This window comes from Octodon degus, unplaced genomic scaffold, assembly GCF_000260255.1.
Source record: "Octodon degus isolate 3935 unplaced genomic scaffold, OctDeg1.0 scaffold00003, whole genome shotgun sequence".
In the NCBI taxonomy this organism is placed as follows: Eukaryota; Metazoa; Chordata; class Mammalia; order Rodentia; family Octodontidae; genus Octodon; species Octodon degus.
In genome coordinates, this window is record NW_004524579.1 from 10784419 (window position 1) to 10810452 (window position 26034).

The 26034-nt window shown below is 38.0% G+C and overlaps 1 protein-coding gene across 23 annotated transcripts in view; it reads left to right on the plus strand.

The window, feature by feature from the left end:
• Positions 1 to 26034, plus strand: part of Dtna (dystrobrevin alpha) — a 407896-nt gene that overhangs the window by 347303 nt on the left and 34559 nt on the right. For 17 of the 23 annotated variants that reach the window (XM_023714185.1, XM_023714184.1, XM_023714194.1 and 14 more), the window contains 4 exons: positions 3588 to 3665; positions 4195 to 4287; positions 16949 to 17036; positions 21857 to 21954. In XM_023714185.1, coding sequence (XP_023569953.1) covers positions 3588 to 3665; positions 4195 to 4287; positions 16949 to 17036; positions 21857 to 21954 — 357 coding nt within the window. The remainder of the gene's footprint in view (positions 1 to 3587; positions 3666 to 4194; positions 4288 to 16948; positions 17037 to 21856; positions 21955 to 26034) is intronic. The other 6 variants (XM_023714221.1, XM_004623572.2, XM_023714225.1 and 3 more) reach the window with 1 other exon arrangement.

The following is a 26034-nucleotide window of genomic DNA, read 5'->3' on the forward strand; positions in this document are numbered from 1 at the left end:
TATATATATATATAATAGTTAGCATAGATATACAGCTACTTTCTCTTAGTTCACTGAGAAGAAAGTTTTGAACTAATAGTTTTTAGACAAGATATCATGTCTACATCTTGTACTATGAATATCTACTACAAAGACAGCAATATGCAATGCATTAATTATTGTAACTATCCTACTAACCTGTTTTGAAACTGTCTAATTTCTACCTTCTCAATAAAATTAATATAAAAAACTATATTTAAAAAAAAGATTCTGACAACTGCCAGGTGGGAGGCGCTCATTCCAGAGAGGGAAGTAAGTTCCATGTACCTGGCCCCTAAGCCTTCTGAAATGTCACTTCACTTCTCCCTGAAAACTCCCAAGCCTCAAAATGAAGGTTTGAAAATCCATTTTCTTCTACATAATGGTGTAACACTTCTTTGAAGACATCATAATGAACTGTATATTTTCCTGTCTTCACAATAGTACAGGTTAAGGAGATAATCACTTTTCTTTCCTTCTCCAAAATCTCTTGGAGCTGTAGAAGGAATTCTAGTCAAAGGGACCGTATAAAAGATTGAAAAGATCCATGCTTAAAATGAAACCTGCCTCCCAGCCAGCCCTTCAAGTCCTTGGTCCCATGTCATTTTGAGTACTTTTACTTTCATCATGCGCTTGGCTACCTCTGTGATTGTCCTTACCTTTGGCTATCCAGAAGAAAGTGATAAGAAGAATTTGAAGTTAGTGCAAGAGTATATTAAGAGTGAATGTGCAAAGTCAAAAATATTCCTGGCGCTAGAAGCCCAGAGCTATAGCAAAACAAAATAATTTATTTCCACAAGCTCATAAATGTATGTGTGATATAACTTTATATTTTCCAAGAACTGATGTTCCCAAGAATTTGTGTGATAGGAAAAGGAAAATAAAAAGATTTCAAGTATTCCGTGAAACCAATACTGGTAAAGGTAAATGAAGAAAATAAAATGAAAAGCGATGTGTTTTTATAGAATATGTATTCAGCCATGTGACAGAGGAAGGGACCTAGAAGAAAGAAAAAAGGGATGAAGAGAAGAAGGAGAAATGTAAGTGGAGGAGAGGGAAGAGGAGAGTCCAAAGAATTGAAGGGAATGAAAACATGAGGCCTCCAGGGAAATCTAACCAATTGCCCCCCTCTTGATACCTGTTGCTGTGTGACAGTGACATCAGCCAGGCTCCTCCATGTTGTGGAGTGACCAAGTGGTAGAAAAGGCTTTATCGACCCATAGACGTACTCTCATAAAGCCTCCCTAGAACGATTTATGGAAAACACATTATCACCTTTGATTTTTTGTGTTTCTTTGCTTGGTTGCTTTGCCATCCCCACCCCCATCCTGCAGACTGAACCCAGGGCCTTTACACTGAGCTACACCTCCAGTCCTTTTTTATTTTTCACTTTGAGACAGGATCTCATGAAGTTGCTAAAATTGTCCAAGCTGGACTCAAACTTGCAGTCTTCCTGCCTTGGATTTTCAGAATGCTGGGGTTATAGGCATGTGTTACCCCTTTTCTTTCTTTTCATCTTTAATATTCAGAATCCATGGCCAGGATTTTGGTTTCAACAGAATGTCCTGGAATTCAAAGATGAAGCAAGTATAACAAACCAGGGAAATCATTTGGCTTGGAAGGAAGAATTACTGATACATTTCAGAAAGTATTTTAAATGGTTTCCCAGGCATCTAAAATCAATTATGCAAAAGCTACATCTACCTGAACTTAAGGTTTAAAAGGTAGTTGGTGAGCCTCTTGGGCATCAGGGAGACTGTATTACCAGATAATGAACATATACAAACTGGCTTCCGTAGACAGAGTTTGAAAAGCTTGGATACTAGAACATCTCAGAAAACATCAGCATTAAACGGCAAAGTGGTGATTGGCCCTGGATGGCCAGATTTTATAGTCTTAGAAGATAAAGTTCAATATCTTAAAAACAACTTAGCCTATCAGGAAATTAACTTCTCCTAAACATTAATCTACTTTATTATTCTAAAGTTGTGGTACTCTATCTCTGGGTGTGCTGCCTGCAGTTAATGCACTGTTTATTTCAAAATTGCTGAAAGAATAGATTTTAAATATTGTCACCAAAAAAATAAGTATTTGAGATGCTGGATATGTTAATTAATTTGATTGAATCATTCTATAATGTATACATGCATCAAAACATTACACGCATCTGAACTCTAATCTACTTTAAAGTGAATAAAGTTTGTACTTTTTAAATACAGTAATTATTTCTATAACAAATGTCATTGTAAAGGGCTGAATGAAAATGTCATATGTTCAATAAACATGATTGCTTATTCTACCCTAGACATTTCCTTACAAATAAAATCTGATATAAATTTACAAGCTACTTCACTATATAAGGAATCCTTAGTATGTCATATTACAAAACAGGTGTTCTAACTATAACATACACAACTCTAATGTGATGTTCATTTATAAATTTGAGTTTAGTAAAGAGTGGTACTACGTCATAGTACAAACCTAAAATTTTAATTAAAAGTTTCACAAGATTTTAACTATTTTATAAGCATACAAAGATATATAGATAAAGATAAGACTTCAATTTTCTTGGACATTGTGGCAAAACATAATTTAGATCTCAGTAGTTAAATATTTGGTATTTAAAATGAATGTTTTATTATTTTATTTTTTATAAAGGGGCAGGGGTAATTTTAAGTATACCAATGTGTGGGGCAAGTTCTTAACTTTCAAAGGAGCAATTGCTAAAAACCACACATGATCAATTCAATTGTAGTATAAGACTCATCCTATCTCCCAGCAGAGCACGCCTGCTCATCACAACAGACCCTGGGTGGCTTAGACTTGGACACACGTAATTAATTACCACTTATTTTTTTACTTGTATTTTAATAAAAATCATATTTAAACTTTGGAACAATCATTTAAATTACTAACTGAAATTAATTTTCTTCATAAGTAATCTAAAATGTTAAGAATAATTTTAGCAATAGAACTCTATCCACTAGCTATGATGATATAAGAAATATGATTATAATTATAGAGCTCCCAAAATGTATTTCTGTTTCTCTAAAACCTTTCTTTATAGCATCACAGCCAAGTTCAGGTGACTTGCTCTTTAGAACAGAAAACACATCTAATACAGCAGCCATCTGTAGGTAATTATTCAAGTCTCTATTCAACACAGCTGGAGAATATAGGGAAGGCTGAGAAAAAAACTCTTGAAGTGGGATCTACAAACTGAGAGGACTTAGTGACCTACTGGGCTGTTTTACATGCTACCTTATAATTAATTTTGAAAGAATTTTCATGTCTAAACTTAAGCACCACGGTTGCTTGCTCATTGAACAAAATCAGGGATCAAATCCAGATTAAGTCAGCTAGTAGATTTGTAAGTATGACTCTCAGGCCAGTTTTTACTCTGCTCTGAATCCTGAGGAAATCTGAAAATATCCTGTGTACTTCAAAATAATAAGAAATCCTTCCAAATAGAGATTGGAGAGAGACTGGGGAGTTTCTGTTGCCAGCTTCTATTCTCAAATCCGTTGCTGTGTTTAAGCTCTTCTTGGCTTTCCCATCTTATTAACTAGCTCTCCTCCCAAGGACAGTGAAGTAGAGCAGAACAAAATGCTGGCTAGGGCTGCTCCTGCTTTTCTGAAGGGCAAAGGGTAAGTTAAAACCAGAGTGTACTGGACCTCTGAATTAACTACACTAAAACGGAGTTGCTTCCATCAAAACTACTATGTGTGAAAGCCCATCTCTGATTTAGTAGAAGCAGTACCATAACCAATTAACAGCACCAAGTTGTTATTTCAAGTGGACACATTTGTGCTGTGATTCACTTTTTCTAATTTCCTTTTCCTTTTAAATGACTAATCTGATGATTTTATTTTTCCAAGATACTTAATCTTTGCTTACTACTTTTTCCTGTACAGATGAATTCCATGACGTTAATTGTTGAAGAATTCAAATTTGTTTTCCAAAAAGTTTTTCAGCCTAAACAGAAGTCTTCACTTTTAAAGCTACTGCAATGAAATTGTGGATTTTATTGCTTGGATTTTGCTTGTGTTTTTCATACAACTTCACTTATACCCTTCCTATATTGCTTTGGTTTTCTACATGTGTTTTCTTCCACAAACTCACTCCCTCTCTACATCTTTCTCCTTAACACCTTTCTTTCCTCCCACCCCATTTCAGGATACAGTACAGCCTAAATGTGGCAGACAGGCTAGCTGATGAACATGTGCTCATCGGGTTGTATGTCAACATGCTCCAGAGCAACCCATCATGGTTAGTGCAGGTTTGGCTGCTTGACTGTCCTTAGAGAAATGGTGTGACTTGGTAACAAGCAGTCCTGACAAGGGACAAAGTCCCTGCATGTTACAGCTGTGTCACTGAGGTACTTTTTACCAAATTCAAATAGGATGTCTTCTGAGATATTAGTTTGAACACTTCCCATTAATGTACCATAGAATTCATATTCTTACTTATATCTTACTTAAGTTAAAAACCTGTGTGAATGGAAATTAATACTCAGTTGCATGCAGAACTCTGAGTCTCATTCTGTTCTACATATCATGTGTAATTACTGCAGGATCATAAGTCAAGAATTTGTCTTGTTCCAAGGACATGTATGTTCTGCTGAGATAAGAATCAATGCTTCATTTCAGTTAGGATAGAAGTGAAAAAGAGGAAATCTAATGTGATGGGGTCACAAAATAGAAAGCATTTCTTTAATGCTGATAGCCATGGGAGAAAGCCCCACTCAATAATTCCATTACTTACAGATGTATCCTAGCAGCTCTGCTGCTGAAGCCTGCTTTCAAGCCATGTAATGCTCAACATTCCCTCTCAGATGTATGAAGTCCAGCAATTCAAATAGGCATTCAGAAATGATAAAGGCATTCATGAAATGGCTCTCTATTTTAATTTGACACAGTGTCTTAGCTAATTTTCTTGATGCTGAGGCAACATATCCAGTACCAAATGTTGAAGAACAAAAGGTTTATTTTGGCTCACAGTTCATAGAAGTTTCAGTTCCTAGGTGGCTGACTCCAAGGCAGGATGGCAGGTTAGAGAAGAAACAGTTGATGGTGGATAGAAGGCAGCAAAAGCAGCAAGAAACAAGCAAGGTCCACAGCATCCCTCTTTCTGTCCCTTACATTCTATACACACTATTCATCCTTAGGGCAGATAGCACTCATAGCCAAGATGGTCACCCTTAATTCTACCATCACACTATGAACCAATTCAAGCATCACATTCTTAATCCCAGCATTACATTCTAGATCCAGCCACCTCTGCAATGCTCCACCTATTACTTCATGAGGCTTTGAAAGAATGTCTAGACACAGACCATAGTATTCCATCCCTGAGCCCCAAAGGACTCATGTGCATACCTTTATGCATAAGGCATTTGGTCTGTCTCTAAAACTTGCCGAAGCCCTAATGGTTACAGCATTGCTAAAACATCCAAGTCCAAAATCTCCCATATGATTTATAGCAAACTCTTAGCTGTACAAATAAAAAGAAAGGTAAACATTTGCAATCTACAATGGCACAAGATTAACATTTCCATTCCAAAGGTAGAAATAGGAGGATAGAAAGGACGGGGGATCAGAGTAAGTTCAAACTTCAGGAAGGCAATCTTTAAGTCCTGTTACTTCATGTCCATCATCTGAGGCAGTCTGTGGTAAGATGTGAACACCAAAGGGCTTGACTGACTCCACTCCTGTGGCACTGCAGACAGTGGGAACTCCCACAGCTTCTGTCTTCAGCAGGTTTTGTTTACTCCTCACCACTTTCCTCAGATGATCCATGTTCCTGGTTTCTCCAACCTTCTGGAACCTCCACTGCACCTCTTGCTTGATGCTGACAGCTCCACACACTGCCTTCACAAGGTTTTCTTGCCTGGCCTCCCAGGTTTTCTTCTCAAATCTAGGTGTGAGCCTTTCTGATCCCACACCCCTTGCATTTTGCATGCATCTAAAGCCAACACCATGTGGATGAATCCAAAGTCTACGACCAGCTAGACAAGTAGCTGGGCTTCCTTCTCTCTTGGCTATAGGGCTCAAGTGCCTGGGTGACTGAGCCCAATTCTGAGCAGTAAATTCTCTATGTTGCCACCATCCTGGAACATGGTAGTCTGGGGCACTCTTCTCAAAGCAAATAAATTCTTTCATCTTTGCAACCCTGAGGCTGCAAAATCTGGAGTCATATTTCTTGTGATGTCTTCAGGCCCTCTTCTCCGTTGTCCTGTTCCTTCTCAGAAACCAAGTTCTAATCTGCTGTACCTTTACAATCCACAGCTTTATTGGAGCTTCCTCTCCAGCCAAACTCAAAATGTTTTAAATCATTCTGCTCAATTCCTTGCTCTTGATTCAACATAAATCTGCCTAAATGCCTCCAACAGTAACTATACCACTGCCTAAACATTAGGCTGCTGCTGTACAAACAAGTGAGTCTTCAAAAATATTTTAATTTTGACTTCAATTTTCTCTAAACTAAGGGCCCATGGATTTTCTGAGGTTATATCTGTGAAGTATACAGTGGGTTAAATCCCCGTTAAGGTGGCTCACACTTTTGCCATGAGGTTCCTTTGCTAGTTCATAAACGCATTCCTCAAATGTGTAATCTCCATTGCTCGGTGCCCATTGCCTCACCACTTTAGTGTTATTAGACCTTTTGTTCCTAGAACTCTTTTGTCCCTTTACTATTTCCAAAGGTTTCATTGCTAACATTTTTTATACCATCAACCAATTTTTGCAAGATTGGTAGGTGAGACAACAGATTTGGTGAATTATTTAATATTATTAGTTTTAATAGATATAGGTGATAAATATACAAACTCATGTTTTTAAAACATATAACCAGCACAGTAGTTTATTTTTATCCTAGTTTTACTCCTTGAGATAAAAATGCTCTTCAGCTGACCTAAGCCCATCACTTTGTTAAAATTTCCTGAGCTTCTAGATTTCATAATTTCTACCATATCTCTTCTCACTCTCTCGAAATCACAAGATTACTTTAATCTTATTCACAACAAATTTTCTATATAGCAGGTGAAAACAAAACTAAATTGTAAACTGTAAAAGATTGTATCAGTAATCTTCAAAAACACAATTAGTGCAGACCTGCTCAGAAGGCAGTGGTATGAGGGCAATGTCCTCTCTCCTATAATTCCAAGCACATCCTTGTCATTTCTACCACTTTTCTTTGACCTTTTATTAATTAAGGCTGTAATAAAGAAACCTCCAAAGAGAAAATCTCAGAGTTTTTCACTACCAGTCATTTTGCCTACTCAAGTGATCAATCATATTGACATGATGGTTGCTTGAGACCATAAAACAGTCTCCACAGAGACACCTTACATCTGCCTGATAAAATCCAGAAAGCGATTTATATTTTGAAAACAAAGCAGAGTATAAGACTGATAAATGAGGCAAACTCCATCTGAACAGCTGTCTCCACATCCTTTACAGGTTTTTTTTCTGTCCTTCAGAAGTTCCAACTTCTTCAAAATTCTCATTTTTATCTTTGCTTTCATTTCTTGTTCTTTACTTTGTTTCTAGAGCCAGCCAAAATGCTTAGCAGATTAAAGCGCCTGCTTAGGCAGACTAAGGGGCCGGGAGTTTGATCCCCGGGCCTGCTGTGCCTGGCCCACCCCTGGGGCACGCTGCTACAGCCATTGAGACTGGGTATGGTGGCATACGCCTGTAATCCCAGCACTTGGGAGGCTGTAATCAGGAGAATCACTATGAGTTCGATCTATCCAGTGAGACCCTGTACACCCTGTCCTAAATACAAAATAATAATAGCTTCCTCACGGGTCTAGACTTTGGATAGCGTTTTTTCCATTTCACCGGTAAGAAAGCACAAGCCCTGAGACATGCAGGACTTATCCTGGGTCATATTCTACTGAGGTCCTGCTACTAGGTCTTACTGACATGGGATCATGTCCAGTTTTCACTTCACTACTCTCCCTCATCGTCTGCACACCCTCAGGAGACCTCAGCAAGCAGGTGTCCTAGAGCTGGGCCCTGCTGAAAGCTTTGGATTTATCATTATTCAGTCATATTCCTGACTAACTCTACATGAAAATCTTCTATCCTATATGAATTACTTAACATAGTGGGAAACTGCCTCATTTTAAATAGTCTGCTGCTAAGTTAAAGAGACACTTAAGACATTGCTGGTTCTGAAGTCAGAAAAGCCCAACAAATATGCAGCAGCTCAGGAGAGAATTTCTGCTGCCTTTTAATTAATAATAAAAAGTCTTTGTGGTTTTTAAGCACCTTCTTTGCTGAGGGAGAAGGAGTCTCAAAATCTGATACAATGAACGTTATTTTCCACCCTCCCTGAGAGTTGATCAAGGACCTGCACTTACCTGCGATTTATAGAGAAGATCCAGGGCAGGCAGACTAAAAGATTAGAAACAACCCCAGCACTTCTACCCTTGATCACAGTATGTCCTCCATGCACACCATTCAAAAGCTTCTAGCATATTTCTCTTCACTTTGTAAGAGACCAAGAGGAAGTAGCTAAAGGCACCCTTCTGTAGTTTGATTAATTGCAGTCACTTGGTGAGACTTCTGTCCTCTAGGTCAAGTTAAAATTGTTTTTCTCAAAGAGAAAAAATTTACACATTTATACTGTTAATATATTTCTTGCTAAGGGGGTTGATAATGCAACCTGTTTAAATTGCTCCACAACATTTTATGCTTGTTGGGAGAACTATGTATCAAATTGATTCTAAGAATTTCTGTTTGGGGGTTTTAAATAGGAAGGCTAAATGTTAATAGCATCACTGCTTAACATAGTTTACTATGTTCTGACAGCTCGTGGCATGCCCCCAGGTTCCTCACTATGGTCTACGAGCCCATACGTGATCTACGAGCCCGCCTGCTCCTCTCGCAGCCTCGCTGCGCACAAGCTCTCCCCATTCAATCATAATGTCAGTCACACCAAGGTTTGAGCAGCTTCTAAGACAAAGCAAACCTCGTGCCTCCAGACCTCAGCACTGGCTTTTCCTCTGCCCAGAACATTCTTCCTTACTTCGGGCTTGCTCCTCCTTCCACGTGCTCAGGCACGGGTTCCTCACAGCCACCTCCAATAGTTCTCCTCTCCTTAGTTGTTATCATGGAGTGGAGAGGTGGGCATATGGTTTGCCACCCACTTTGCCCTAGTCCAGTGGTGGTGAGCCTGTGACACATGTTTCCATGTGGCCTGTTTATATCTGAAAGTTCTAAAAGGTTCTCCATCCCTGTCTATGGGACAAGGATCTCTGTCTGACTGGTTTATACTGTATGTCTGGCACGTAAGTGGTGCCTGACACTCAGAAGCTACCTGATAAGTATCTGTTGGCATCATAGAATATTGACAGTGCTCTGTGGATAAAATCTTCTCTTGCCTTAATCAAAATTCATAAGAATTCTCAGAATTCTTTTTTTACTAATAAAATATCCTTTTTATTTTATGGAAAAAAGTAAAGCAAAATTATACAACAAAATGAGAATGACAATAGTTAACACAAAAGGAAAAAGAAAGGCAGATGGACAGGAGTGGAGAGATAGCTCAGCAGCTTAAGAGCCTGCCTAGCAAGCACAAGGAGTTAAGGCCCTGGTACCACACGCCATGTTGGCCCTGAAACCAGGCATGGTGACACATACCTATAATCCCAGTGCTGGGGAGGCTGAGACAGGAGGATCACTATGTGTGTGAACTGCATAGTGAGACCCTGTAACAAATAAATACTTTTTAAAAAACACCTAGGATAAAGGGAAAAGGGAGAAAAAGTAAATATTTTTATTGTTTGAAAAATCATCTATTTAGAGTAGCCCCAGTACTCTCTGGTTGAAGAGGATAAAAAATATGTGGAAAAAGAAAGTTATATTAAGTTTTATGTAAATAAAGATGGTAAATGTAGACAAAGACAAACACCAGCATTTCATTGATGTGCCAAATCCAACTAATGGAGATTTTTAAAATAAATAACAAACTAAAAGTGATATTAAACAAAAAAATTTTAAAGTACCATTTTTACTAGTTTATTAAGACTGCAGTAGGAAATTACCACAGGATGAAGGTCTTGAAAAACAGACCCTCGGGCTAGTGAGATGGCTCAGTGGTCTAAAGCACCTAACTAGAACAAGCTTAGCAAAGCACAGGGACCGCGGTTCAATCCGCCAGCACCACAGGCCAGCCAGCCCCGCCCCCTGGTGGGCTGAGCTGGCCACACACACACACACACACACACACACACAAATAAATAAATAAATAAATAAAAATAAATTAAATTTAAAAAAAAAGAAAAACAGACCCTCTTGACCCTGTACTAATTACAAAAAATAAGTAAAAAAACAGAAACTTACTTGCTCACTCTTGTGGAGGCTGGGATGCAAGACCAAAGTGCTAGCAGCGCTGGCTCCTGGTGTGTCTTTCCTTGACTTGCGGTTGACCTGTTGCCCACAGTATCCTCATGTAACCTTTCCCTGTGCCTGCATATGCTTGATGTCTCTTCCTTTTCCTAAAAGGACACCAGTCATATTACATTAGAGTCCTCCTTTCTGTTTTCTTGTAACCCTAATTATACTTCAAAAAGCTCATTTCCAAAAATACCAACATTCTGAAACACTAAGGTATTGGGACTTCAACACGGGAACTTGGGGCAAGACACAACTAAGCCTGTAACACACTTCATTGTTGAATCCACTGAGCCATATGCCATTAGTATTTTTAATGTGTAGGCTAAGATTTGATTGAATGCATGACCTTGATTGTAATATATTGGGTCATTAAAGTCAAGGTCATGATAAAAGAATCTGAAAATCCCTAAGGCAGCTTTTATAGTGATGTTTCTGTTATCCATGAGGAGGGCCATTTCATGATTTTTGTCTTTTGCAAGAAAAAAGGTCATAATGTTAAACCTAAATCCATCTCCTTCCCCATTCTCTAATTCCACAGAAATTCTGCTCAGGCCCCAGCAGCCTTCACTCTTTTCTTCCTTGGCTGTCTCATCCTCACTTAGTCTGCCACTTAGGTGTTAACTAATAATGTCTTCTTAGGCAGTAATCCTGCCACAGGCAACCTGCATTTTAACAGAATGCATATGAGAAAAAATGGGATTTAAAATTAATCTCTAGTGATAAAATTCCTGTTCTCACCAAAACAAATAGAAAAATACTGAGAGAAAAGAGAAGTATTTCTGGGACCATTTGGGTGACCCTAGAATTTAGAACAGGCCTGGAGAGAAATTGAAGAAATGTGAGCAAACCCTGAGTTCTCAGAAATCTTTGCTGAATCACAATTTAAGAAGTCCTTCCTTAGCTGGGTCCGCTGGGGTTTCCCAGAATGTCATTTGAAATCACTAACCACAGACACAAACTATAGATTTCAGTGAGAAGGTGGAGAGCTTGAAAAATAATGGATTTCTCTACTCAGAACTACAGTCAGTGCAGCAGCCACTTTTTAATTCATCATAGTCTTATAGCAAGATTACTGATTATAAAGTCTGAAATGAATAGCTGGAGCTAGAGAAACTGTGAGAACTGGTATTTGTTGTAATGGTCTAGGGATTATTGGTCATTCATTTTCAGCTATTTATAATGGAAGTCTTGAAATAATTGAATTCATCACCAAAATGCCTCTGCCTCATTCACCTTTGTATAATTTGAACATACTGGAAAGGCACACATGGACTCATAAATTGTTGGTGTGCTGAAAAGGGTAATAGATCACCCCAACCTCATCCACACTACGCTGGGGGAAGAAAGGCGTGGAATATGAGTTATCGCTTACTAGACAGAATCCCATATCTTTACATCTTACATTTTGAGAAGGCTTTTTTATAGCCTTCATATTATTTATCCTGGCATGTCATTCATGATAAAAGATACTTCGACCATGAATACTTTTAATCAAGTTCTTGAAAAGTATTTATTTATCAAAACACTCAGGAGCACTTCTGACAAAGTCATTTTAAGCAAACATCATCATCCTGGGCTTGGAGCAGCAGCCCTCTGTCTGCACAACTGCTGAATAAGGTGTACGGCACAGGCAGGGATGAAAGACATGTTAAAATCAAGCTAAATTGTCTCTCTGCCTGGTTGTCATATGTTTGAAACAAGGATAGTGTAACTTTCCTCCTTCTTCTGCAGCTATGTCAAGAAATATAGTTATCTTTAACCCCTGCAGAATATAAAGACAATGTCTGCTTTAAGCTTTAATTTCCCAGAAATAATTCTGCCTTTTGCTATTAAATTTCCTTATTCTAAGTTTAACTTTTCATGTTGTATTAACTCTCCATCTATTTTGGAGTCATATATAGGATACTATGTGTGACTGGAGCTCTATTTCCTGGAATTGTCTGTCTCGAGCGAATATTTCTAAATAGCATATGTGCTATGTAAGTATCAGTTAAGTACCCATAAAAAATGATCTCTTTTATATGTTTTACATCTGGGCTTTCCTTCATGTATTTGGATTTCTCACTGTATTTTCGAGAACTTCTAGAACCTTTCTACTCAGTGTTCTTCTTAAACCAGTAGAATCAACATCTTTTGAAAACTTATCACAAAGCTTCTCAAATCTCAACCGACCCCGCCTTTCCCCACTACAGAATTCAGACCTTTTCATAAAATGCTTATGTGTACTTAGAGCTTGAGAAGAACTTTTCCTATTGCTTCAGATAGTTTATGATATTTTGCAAGAGATGAGAACTGTTAATGAATCAAACACGTTACTTAAGAGGGAAAATAATAATACAGTATTAACTAACATTTTTGCATAATGTATTCTAGGCATCATGACACGTGGATTTTTTTACATGTATTATCTCATTTGGGCAAAAGGAAAGAGGATTCACTTCCTGGAGAATGGATTTATGAATTGATAAAGAAATCCAATCATATTATAGTTATTTATTGTAGTCCAAAGGAAAGGGCTAAACCCACAGTGAAAGCATTCAGGATTAACATAGTTATATCTTGTATATGTAAGAGGCATGGATAGGAATAGAGATAATGGAGATGGAAAACTCTGAATGTTTGCAAAAATACTATAAATAGTGGATTCAGCCAAACATGGAGTAGAGGAACTATTTGGAAGTGAAATGCCAAAAGCATACCAGAAGCATGGAATTATTTCTATTCATCTTATTTAGAACACAGGTTAAAACACTGTGGTATATGCTTGTCATGTACTGCTGGGAAAGACTCACAGGCCAGCCGCAAGCAAAGACACATGGACACTCCATCTGCCACACCACCTTCAGTCTTTATTTTTATGTATATTGAGTCTCAGCCTTTAGGTTACTTTTGGTTCACAAAACAATCTCTTATTGTGCGTGCCTAAGATCATGAGAACTTGCGAGGCATCTGGCAGTAAGGGCACAAAAACAGGATGACCTTGAGGAGTTTCAGCTGTTCCTAGTACTCCCTCTGCTGCTGCAGTTCTGTTTTTCTATTCCTCATCCCAGATGCACTGCAGTCATTCTGTACATCTCTATTTTAGCTCCTTCGTATCCCAACAATGTATGTACTATAGGTGCACATAATTGTATCCATTGTATAGCTGTGAGCCTTTGAAATGGGTAGGACTTGTAATCTTTATGTAGGCATATGCTTGTCTGTTTTAGTGTATACTTGTTGGTATTCTTTTTTCTGTATGAACAAAAATTTAAGAGCCAATGAAGAAGAAAATAATCATTTTGGGGGATTAGGGAAGCTAGTTTCTAATCTTGTGTTCTCACCTGACATACACCACAAAAGCTGACAAGGAAATTAAAAGCAATTAATGTGTGAACAAGATTCCTAGAACTCTTTAAAATGGCAGGTAAAACTTGAATCAAGGGCTTCAGAAGAGCAACTTTCCTGAAATGTGACAGTTGGTGATATTTCTAGTTGCGTTAGCCTTGGAGATTCAGGCTGACTCTATTCAGGTGTAAACAGCTTACATAAATTTACAGGGGACACGGGAGAATCACCATTTATGTCATTGGGAGATGCCCCCTTCCTTAGCAGTACCTGTAGAAGGCAAGTTCCTGGTGAGCAGCAGAGTAGATAAAACCTGTATTAGGGGGGCCTGCCCCTTAGCTCAGTTCTTTAAGTGGCTGCTTCAACAAAGCCGTCAGGCTCAGGTTGCTGTGGTTCGATCCCCACAACTCAAGCTAGCCAGTCATGCCTTGAAGGCATTCGGAGCAAAAAAAAAAAAAAAAACCTGTATTAGGTATCTATCGCTGTATAACATATTACTCCAAAGCTTCAGAGTTTAAGACAACAAACATTACACTTTTTCTGGAAAAAAAGTTAAAATTTCCTAACAAAATTGTAGGAAAATAACAATAGTTAATACATTACATGTTGCTATCTTTAAAGTAGTTGCTCAGGCTTCAAGCTATGGGCCTAAAATGTTCTCCAGTCCACATTGACACAAACTTCCTTTCTAATGAACTAAGAAACACAGACTTGCATTTTTACCTTTTCCCTACAGTGCTTTCCCCTTTCACCCAGCCCAGTTCCTTTTTCTTTTTGAATAATTTCTTTCCACTTCACAATATCTATTGTGCTTTTTAGACCTTATTTACTCTCTCAGTTTCTCACAACAAGGAGACAACACAATGCTTACACATGTGAGTCTGATTTATTTCCCTAATGACTATGGTCTCAGATTACATCCATGTTCCTGTAAAAGTCTCAAGGTAAACCTTCTTTATGCTGAGTGGTGTTCCATTGTATAAAAAGAATACATCCTTTTTATCCATTCCTTGGTTGATAGGCATTTGGGTTGTTTCTAAGATCTAGCTATTACAAGTTGTGGTCCTATAAACATGGGTGCACATACATTGCTGCGGTATGATGTTCTTAATTCTTCTGGAATGACACCCAGAAGGGGAATAGCTGGATCAAATGGGACCTCTTATTGTAGTTTGTTGATAATTCTCCACATTGACCTCCACAGATATTTTACCAGTTTACACTCCCACCACCAACAAGAATGATTCCTTTTTCACCACAAACACTCCAACATTCATCATTAGTTGATTCCTTGATCATAGCCATTCTTTCTGGAGTGAGTTGGAATCTCAGTGTTGCTTTAATTTGTATATATAAATGATCAGTGATGTTGAATATTTTTTCACACATTTATTTGCTATTTGTATTTCTTCATCTAGGAAGTGTATATTCACATCCAATGCCCATTTTTGGATTGGGTCTTTTAACTGGGGGTCTGATTTTTTGTTTTTTCATTTCTTTCTGTGTTCTAGATAGAAGTCTTTTGTCTACGGGACCATTGGCTAAAATTTTCCCTACTCTGTGGACAGTGTCTTTCCTTCTGTCTTCTCACTTTGTTGGTGATTTCTATTGCTGTGCAAAAGCTTTTAATAAGATGAAATTCCAGTTGTTGATTATTTGAAGCATTTCTTGTGCAATCCAGGTTTGTTCATGAACTGTCTGCCTACACCTATGTCTTCAAGATTTCTACCTGCTTTCCCTTCCAGTAAATTTGGTATTTATTTTCTAATATTTAGGTCTTTGATCCATTTCACTTTAGTTTGGTTCATGATGATAAACCTTGGTCTAGTTTTATTCTTCAGCATTAAGAGAGCCAGTTCTTGTAGCACCATTTATTAAAGAGGCTCCTTTATCAAAGATAAGGTGGCTGAAGGTGTTTGTAGTTGTATCTGCATCGTCTGATCTCTTCTACTGGTCCCTAAGTCTGGTTTTTGCTTATTTGTTTGTTTTTCCAGTGCCATACTGATTTTTATCACAGGAGCTTTGTAGTATAATTTCAAGGCAGAGATCGTGATGCCTCCTGCCTTGCCTTCATTGTCCGGGATTGGCTTGCTATTCTGGGTCTTTTCTGGTTCCAGAGGAATTTTAGAAATGTCCCTAGTTCTGTGAGGTATGATAATGCAATCAAAGCATTATCACCATTAAATCCGTATAATAATTTTAAGAGTATGGCATTTTCACTGTGTTGGTCCTTCGTATCCATGAGCAAGAGATATCTTTTGATTTTCTGGTATCCTCTTCAATCTCCTTTTTCAGAGTACCTCAATTTTCAGAGTACTTTACTTGCTTTGTTAGATTGCTTCCTCAGTATTTCATTTTTTGGATGCTATTGTGAAGGTTATGGTTTTCCTAATTTCTCTCTCAGTGAGTTTGCAACAGATGTTTATTATCTCACGGTTTTGTGGAGGAATGTAGGTTTGGCCTAGTGAGATGGCGTTGGCTCAAGGACATTCATGAGGTTTCAGTCAAGCTGTTGGATTGAGCTCATCCAAGGGCTCTGCCAGTGGATCCATTCACATGTCAGTGGCACAGAGGCCTAGCACAGGGCTGCTATAAACATGACAACTAGCTTCTTACAAGGCAAGCAACATAAGAAGGCACAAGAAAAAGAAAACCCAACATGAGAGCCCTGGTCTTTTTAACCTGGCTTGGGAAGTGATATTCTATACTCTATTCACTGAAAGTGAATAAATCCAGTCCATTCTAAAGAGAGGAATTACTGCATGTAAGGATGTGCATACCAGCAAGCAAAGACTACTAGAAGATAAATGCACTTCGCTTTTGCCTTTCTGCTTACTTCCATAGTTTCTAACATTGATTATGGATGTGCATTACTTGTGTAAAAAGGAAATGAAAATATTAAAGACAATTACTTTTAAAATGAGGTATTCATGTGTCAGAAATGTTGATCAGAAGAGTCAATTCTTCTTGGCGGTCTCTTAGTAAAATTATTGAATTGACAGAACATAGGATTTATTATTGACCTTTGGGGCCACAGACTAGATCATGTCCTGCATCCAAGCTGGAGATCATTAACTTAATTGGGTTTTATTTGGCTTGTAAATTTGGGGCATTGAGAAACTGAAATAGCCAAACCCCCAACAATAGATTGCATATCCATCTCTCCTATTTACTGAGTCCTCTTTCTTGGTTCTCAACAGTATGCTTGAGAGTTCCAATCGGCTTGATGAAGAACACAGGCTGATCGCCAGGTATGCAGCAAGACTGGCTGCAGAATCCTCTTCAGCTGTAAGTACTTTGAGTGAAAGGATTCATCTGTAGGCATCCTGTGTCCTTGAATTTCCCCTGTCATGTCCATTTTTATCTTGATAGCTGATACTAATTAGCAAGGCAATTAGTGCTGATTTATTGTTTATGTGTTTGTTACTGTATTTACTGCATCTTGGTATTAAATTCCAAGCTTAAACTGAGGAATGAAAAAATCTATGGTAACCAGATACTGTAATTGAAATGAAAGCTACATACCCCACTTTACCCACTTGTGTCCCCATATGAAAACCTGACAAAAGGGGAACAATGGTTGTGATTTTTCAATAGGTTTAAATCAGATATGTTTTGCAAGGATACTAGATCTAGGGCAGAATAATCACTGGTGAGGGTGAGCTGTGACCAATGATCACAAAAGACAATGAGTTGAATGGCGGGGGCTCAAATAGGGAAGAGAAGCTGCTCCTTCCTTGTCACCCAAGATGTTACTTTTATCAGAGCCCATCATGCCAGGCATTTACTAATAATCCCAAATAGGACTTATTTGCTCTGTGACAGCAGTGACTGTACACTTAGAAACTACCATGATCTGATGGAAAGGAAACAGGATAAAATTATATTGGATGGCCTAAAACTCAGGCATGGCATTTACAAATCAGATCATTTGCCTTAAAATTCTAGAGTTACGGCTTATCTTGAAAGACTAACAAGACAAGATGTATGTTACTCATGGCAGCATGCAGCTGGAGTAGAACCCTACTGTCTTTGGACAGGGTTAGCAGGGTTAGCAGTCACCATTACCCACAACCCCTTGGACTCCCTCTTTTATTTAGGTCATCTTCCTGGCTCTAGTCAACATTTGAATCAATGATCCCTGGTGGAGTACATGCACTTCTGCCTCTGTTCTTTTTCTTTCTTAAGAACATAAGTTACTTGCATTCATTGCATATATATATATATATATATATATATATATATATATATTAACCTTTGTAAATCCATCACAGAAAAGATATCCTCATATTAATTCTTGTTCCTCCATCAGTCTTCTCATAATCACATTCTAAAAATGTGATTATTGGTTAAATAAATCATAATTAGAAGATATCACCAGGCTAGAAAGAAGATAGAAAGGTATTTCACTTGGATCAGTTTCTATAGGAAAGCCCTACATCTTTCTTCAGCATGTGCTTCCCTTGGATCTATTCTTTTTCTCACTGGATCTTACCTTTCTGTTCCCCACCACTCTACACCCTATAGATTAGCCATTCCAGCTGTACCATGCAAAAACCTGGAGGCTACCCATCTAACATTACTTCCCCATCTCACTTAATAAGGTAGCTCAGTGCTATCTTCTTAATATTCCTTCCCTGACCCTATAATGTGGCCATATTTCCTCTGTGCTTCTTTTGAATTGTGTGTGTGCCTCACCCACAGTAATAATCATGCAAATCACATTTACCTTTCTTTTGAGGGCAAGAAACATTTTTACAGGACATCTGCCATAGTATCTGTTATATAGTAGGTGCTGATTTTTTTAATGCGCTGAATAAGAAAATAAATCAGTTCAAATATTGTATGAGGCAGTTAAAAACTTAAGGAAATTTCATCTGAGTAAGAATAGTAGGATTCGGGGACCTGGCCCTAGCTCAGTCCTTTAAGAGGCTGCTTCCACAAAGCTGTCAGCCTCAGGTTGCTGGAGTTCGAACCCTGAAGGCATTTGAGGAACAAAAAAAAAATCGAAAATAAAAAAGAATAGTAGGATTCGCTAAAGCTCACTAAAATAACCAATGATGTGGTAAGCATTCTAATCAATCAAATTAGATGATTAGTCAGTAAGCCAGATCTGGTCTTCAAAAAATATAGGACACTTCCATCGCCTATAGTTAGTAAAATGTGGTTGGCTTCAAAAGCCATTTAAACCATATAACCTTGGATTTCTTGATGGCTACGAATTGAAATGTGTCTGCATAGAAATGGGCTTTGAATGCTTCTCAGTGCTTTCTGTGTGACTGTCCCTTCCTAAACACAGTCTTGGGTCACAGGATAAGGAACCCATATGTTTCAAGTGTGGTGATTTTCTTTTTATAAATTCTCTTCTGAGGATCTGTTTTCCTCTCTCCATGTGTTTTCTATCTCTAGTTGTTGCTATGCTATCAGTTAGAGAAGTTAAATATAATTACATGTCCAAAGCATATCAACCCAGCAAGAATTAATATCTCCCCTGTCCTTCCTTTTCTTTCTGGTCCTATTTTTTGCCTGTCTTTTTCTGCCTATTTTTCTTTCCTTCTCTATTCTGAATCCATTGTTCTTCCTTTTATTATTTTCCCAATAATAAGACCTATTAAGTAGAATTAGCCTACCATTTATTATTTCTCATATTTATTGACTGCTTGAAATTTTCCGTTCTGATTTTTAAAAGCAAATAAATTAAATGCCATATATTTTGGTCTTCAAGGAAAGATTGTTTCATATTATTTATGGCTTGATATTGTTTTCTCCCTGTGTTTGATTCTATTGATTTAAAAATAAAATAAAAAGAGATTTCTTAACCCTTGATAGATCAATATACTACTTGAGCCAAATCCAGTCTATTTTTATACAATATAAGCTAAGGATAATTTCTACATTTGTATTGTTGAAATGAAAAGGAGAACCATATCACGAGAAAATTATATGACATTCAAATTTCATTGTCCATAATAAAGCTTTATTAGCAGGCTGGGAGATGGCTCAGTAGAATAAGCACTTCCCTGGCAAGTGCAAGGGCCTGAGTTCAATCCTCAGTTCTGCAAAATAAATAAATAAATAAATAAATAGCTCTATTAGAATACCAGCACCTCACCTGTGTACAAATTCTGTACAGCTATTCCCTGCTACAGTAGCAGAACTAAATAGCTCTTGCCTCTACTTGGTCCGCTTACATGCTTTCAATTTTTAGTTCTTTCCTAGTACAGCCAAATCATAGTTTAGGGTAGTCTAGTGATAATATTGCTGAGCTCACTTTTTGCATGATTGTTTTGATAAATACTGATCAATTAATCTAAAGACCGAAGCAATGTCTGAAATCAACAGTCTTTTATCCATACAAAAGATTTATGTAAGGAGAAATCTGTGTAGTAAAATTACAAGGAACATCTAGGTCACAGATCAGAGCTACCATGCATGGTACTTAGCTAAGGTCTACAGGACCTTGAAATTCTTCATCAGCAGCATGAGTTATTTGTCAAAAAGAAGCAGAAAACAAAAATCACACAAGAATGTTTTTGAAAGTGAGATCTTTACCAATCTGAGCCTTTCCTGCAGTTAGGTATCTAAACATTAAATATCAGGCCAAGCTTCTCCATGTCTTTTGGCTTAAGCAGAAGTGACATTTTTAAAAGTTTTACACTCCTTGGTTTAAAAACTTCTGATTTTTAAAACAATAAAAAATGACTTGGGAGAATTTCTCTAAGGTACTATAGAGCAAAAATAGAAAAAAGCAAGAAGCAGCAAGGTATGCCTGATCAGATCTCATTTTATAAAGCAATGCCAAATAAACCTTTGAATAAATACACATTATATAACATACACATATGTGTGTATATATAATATATTATATGATAAATACAAATATTATATGTTAAGATTTATATGTGTGATACTGAAGAAAGCTATTCACCATATATATCAGTTATTAGAACTAGTTTCATGATTAAGGATAGTGAGTTGCTACAGTATGTATGCAGAGGAAGCATTATATATGAATGCATTACAGTAAAATTAGACATATAAATAGGGGCATAAATTTATGTTGACCAAAGGAAAAATAGTCTTTTTATATTTGGTTTTTTTTTTTTTTTTGGAACCGGGGATTGAACTCAGGCCCTTGCACTTGCCAGGGAAGCGCTTATTCCACTGAGCCATCTCCCCGGCCCCAGTCTTCTTATATTTGAAACCATGAAAATTTTAATCAGAAATTAATTTTTAATTTTCTTTTTAAAAATTGATATATAATTGTTCATATATATTGGGTAAAGTTTGATATTTTAACACATGTATACAATATATGATAATTAGATTAGGGTAATTACCTCACCCAGCATCTCATTCATTTATCATTTCTATGTGGTGGAAAGACTCAAGATCCTCTCCTGTAGCTATTTTGAAATATACTATGGAAATGATTGAAGGAGCAGGAAGGGAGGGGATATTGGGGAATAAAAAGCAAAAAAAGAGAGAAGAAAGGGGCCAGGGAGATGACTCAGTAGAATAAGTGCTTGTCTGGTAAGTGCAAGGGCCTGTGTTCAATCCTTGGTTCCACCAAAAAAGAGAGAGAGAGAGAGAGAGAGAGAGAGAGAGAGAGAGAGAGAGAGAGAGAGAGAGAGAGAAGAAAACGAATTAGGATAGATTATGACATGCATCAGCTCCCCCTAATAACTGCAATCATTACATACTGCAAACATTTTTTAAATGATTGAACAGCAATTCTACAAAAAGAGCCATCTCAATAGTAAAACAGTTTTAAACGCACTTACACTGAGAGAATAATTGCAATGGTGACCGCACTGTAAGAATGAAATAGTTTCCCAAAGACTCCAAATCCGCAATCTGAAAGGCAATTTTCCCCATGTTTTGTGTATTTGCTTCCCTTTTGTTTTCCATTGGATTGCTGTGTTATAGATCTTCAGAGGGAAAAAAATGGTTCTTCTGAAAGAATTCAGTTTTATGTGTTTTCCCTCCTTTACTTCGCTGGATATGGTTTCCTCTTCCTTGTTTACGTATCTGATGACCCCTGTCTTCCCAAACACATGAGTGTCCCTGTTCCCAATGTTGAGTGCTATAAATTGCATATTTTACAGCAGCCAACTCAGCAGAGAAGTGCTCCTGACATCTCCTTCACCATTGATGCAAATAAGCAACAAAGGCAGCTGATTGCAGAACTAGAAAACAAGAACAGGTAAGGCTTTAGAGACATGGTGGCTTTCTTCATCAGTGTGTGTGTGCTCTTCAGTGACCTAAGGCTGTGTTTTAAATTCCCCTAGACTTTCACCATATGCACATATTTTCAGGATGACATCGAGTAGCATTGATATGACCTTCTGAAAAGTTGATCTTAGCTCCTTAAATCTACAAAAGCTCCATTTAAAAAAACTGTGCATGGTTGTCCACTAGACAGGCGTGTTTCCCTTTTTGGCACTTTTAGTTTTGTAACAAGCTGTAGCGCAAGCACATCCTTCCAGGGCACCACTCAGTGCTCCTCTGCCAACTAGAAACAACCAGGACACTTACCTGAGTGGACTCTCATAGAACACAAGCAAAAGAGGCACCTGGAGCAACAACACCATCACCCAGCTGCTGAACCCAAGCATCTCCATGTCTACTCCATCAGCAGGTCCTTTCTTGTTCAACAGATTGATTCTGTTTCCACAGCATATCAAAAACCTGTCCCCCTCATCTCTACCACCAACCTTGAGTCCAACCTGTCATTTTTAAAACAAATCGTATCATGTTATTTATGAAAATCACATGATGATTTTCCACTGTGCTTTGATTCAAATCCACTCTTATCACCAGGATCTGCAAGGCCTTACCTCTCCTGGTGACTGCCTGCCTGTAAGCCACTGCTGTACTTTCTCATTACACTCCATCCTCGTGTGGCTTCATCCTGCCTTACGCCCTTTGCCCTGGTCATTCTTTTGGACCCCAGAAAGCTCTTTCTGTAGGATGGTTCCTCACCAACCAAGTCTCAGTTTAGTGTCACTTCCTAAAAACCTTGCATCTAATCTTACCTACTACTTCCTATCCCAGCAACTATTAGGTCATGTGTGTGTGTGTGTGTGTGTGTGTGTGTGTGTGTGTATCTGAAATTATGCTATATGTAGGTATTTGCTTCCTTCTTTATTATTTGTCTTCCCTGACTTAAAATGGGAATTCTTTAAGAGCAAAGGCCATTGGAAAACCTTCCAGGTCCCAGAATCATGCCTGCAGTATTGCAGATGCTCTTTAAGTATATGCTAAATGACAAAACAATGAATAGCTGGGTTAGGTCTCAAATTTAGTCTGAGTAATCCCACCACAAGAGCAACTTTCCCATTCTGTATTTCTAGGAATGGCACCAATTTCTTAATGCTTAATCCCTTCGTAAACACTGACATCATTTTCAAAATTATATTATAAAGGAAAGTGGTATGATAATTATTTCATACCTGTACATCTTACCCTGAGAACTTTGGGATAAATTATCAAAACATGCTTTAGGGGCCGGAGAGATGGCTCAGTAGAATAAGTGCTTCCCTGGCAAGCACAAGGGCCTGAGTTCAATCCCCAGTTCTGAAAAAAAAAAATGCTTTAAAGTTTTACAGATAAAACTTTAAAAAAAAGTGGAAACTCTGTTTGCATATTTTCATATTTTTTCTAGTAAAATGACTTTTGACTTTGTTTTCCTCAGACCTATCTCCAGTCATTAGGAGGACACAAATCAAAATAAAAATATCTTAATGAATGTGGATAGTGCCAAGACCATGAAACTACTGATTCTATTTTATAGAACATTTATTATATCCATTGAGTGAAAATAATTTTGCTCAAGAAAGGTGCTAAGAAAAGGGAGTAATTTCAAATGAGTAAAGACATTTGAAATCTAGTGGAAGACACAATTCACTGACAGGAAAAGAGCAGTTGGAGAGCCAGTGTGAAAGGCAGCAGAGTCAGGCGGCCTGAGCTCTAGACATGAAGAATGTAAAAGAAGCCCTGGGGATGCTAAATCCCTGGAATGACTCTCCTACTATCGGTGGTTACAAGAAGTAGGAAGATAGAGGTATCATTTTCGAATGGTGTCGTCAAGCTTTTCATTAGCTCAGATACCAGAAAAGGCATAAAAGGAGAGGAAAAAGGAAAGAAAACTTGACCAACTTTAATTCTTGATTTAATCCACAATTTCAACTTCTTTCAAACAAAACCTTAGCAAATATTAGAATTGGCATGTAGATGCTGGGCCTTTTCTGTTTCATCAACAAAGTGAAACCTATAACACATGGTATAAAAAGTTATTCAAAAGTACTCAGAGTTAACAGATGTCAGGGTCTTGTAGTGGTCAACAGAAAGAGCTAAAGGAGAAAAGGAGAAGAAAAAATCCATTATCTTATCCAGAACTGGAGTGTTATGCCAGCTGGAAGCCTGACTAAACTATTCCCAAGATGAGGCCTACTTCTGACAGAAACATCCCACATCCTCTTCTCCAAACCTTAGTCTCTTTTCTCTAAAGCATACAACTCTGCTTCCATGTACTATGACTCCAACCAGCAAGAAATTCTCCAGTGGAGAAAGTTCCAAAGCTCAAATTAATACCATACAACTCTAGCTTCCAGGTATCAGAAAAAAAAAACCTAGGTTTTTGTATTGAAGTGTTGGAGTGATGATAGTGACAATCATACATTTATAAAGCATTTATACAACTTCGTATTGTTTCATTGTGTCTTCAGAACAACTCTTTGAGGTGGGCAGGATGACTGTTATCATCATCCTCGTTCTACAAAACTGAAGCGTCATTGCTACACTTTTCCCCCCAAATGACTCACTCTGCCACCACTGTGCTCTAGGTTGTGTCAGATCAACTTTATGAAGAAAGTGTTGTTTTAGCGGAACCTTTCCAGACAGTGAAATTAGGCAGTGGAAGACAAAAGTACAGGTTCAATTACAAGTGATGACAACACTAGCTAGGCCAGTATCCAACAGGTTGCGATGAAAAGCAAAATAGGATCGACAACATACAAGGCCTTACACTAGGCCACAGAATTTGAATCTTGTAGCTTCATAATAGATGGAAGTCGTCAGGTAAGGGAGGGAATGTCTGCCTATTTATAGTAAAATAATCAGCTTATTAAATATGCACATTGTTCTCTCAAGGATTAGCTAGAAGCTGGTAGAAAATGATAAGGACCTATGTTAAAAAGATGATGCCAGAAATGGGATTAACCAAAACAAAACAGAAGACGCTGAACAAAAAGAAATATTTCTGGAATGTTATTTTATGAAAGTCTCTGCTGTCCCTTCTAAAGGTTCTAATAGGGATTCCAGACTTTCTACCAGCAGTCTTCACATATCACAGATTTCACTAGTGACCCTCTTTTCTTTCACTCTGCTGTTCTTTCCTTTCTCATATCCATCTGTCCTGATATCATATGAAGAGGAAAGTCAGGGGTTGAGGATGGGAACAAGGTAGTATATCATAAATACATCATAGCACAGTGCTTAAGAGGGAGGGAGGTTCACCTCACGGCAGGCAAGAAACAGAAAGTGACAGAGGAAACAGAGAAGTATGACCCCTCAGAGGCAGGCCTCCCGGGACCTAACTTACTTCTACTAGGCTGTGCCTCCTAAAAATCTCATAATCTCCCAATAATGCTACAGGCTGACTCCCATGCTTTCTCCCATGAGCCTTTGTGGGACACACAGCCACAAATGATAACAACATGTCAGCTATCATCTGTCAGAGACCGTGTTTCCTTCTAACATCCCAGAGGAGCCAGGTGGGGCCAGTGTGAGGAGTAACAGGACTCTTCAGATAACCTTGCATCAGTCACAGCCTTCCCAGGCTGAACTAGTCAAAGCAAGTGACAGAAACTGAGGCAGTCTGATATCAGGATTTTGAGCTATGTGGCCTGGGTTCAAATCACCTGCTTGCTACTGAACATGAGCAAGTGTTTTACCTGATGTGTCCCTTGATTTCCTCATTCATGAAATAAATACAACAGTAGTACCTACATACCATAAAACTGTTATGGAAATAAATAAAAGAAGATTAAAGAAGACAACGCAGTTCTACCATGGAAATTATATATCTTCTGATATTTTCTTCTTACCATAAGTGCTTCTCTTTTCTTTCCCGAGCTAAGTAGCTCTGTCATATTCTCTGTGACCCACAAGGAAAAATGACCAGAGACATAGAATGTCAAGGTATCAGCACTAGAGGCCATTATGGAAAGCACAGTTATCTTATTTTCAAGCTGAGCTCTCTGACAACCTGGGCACCCTGCAG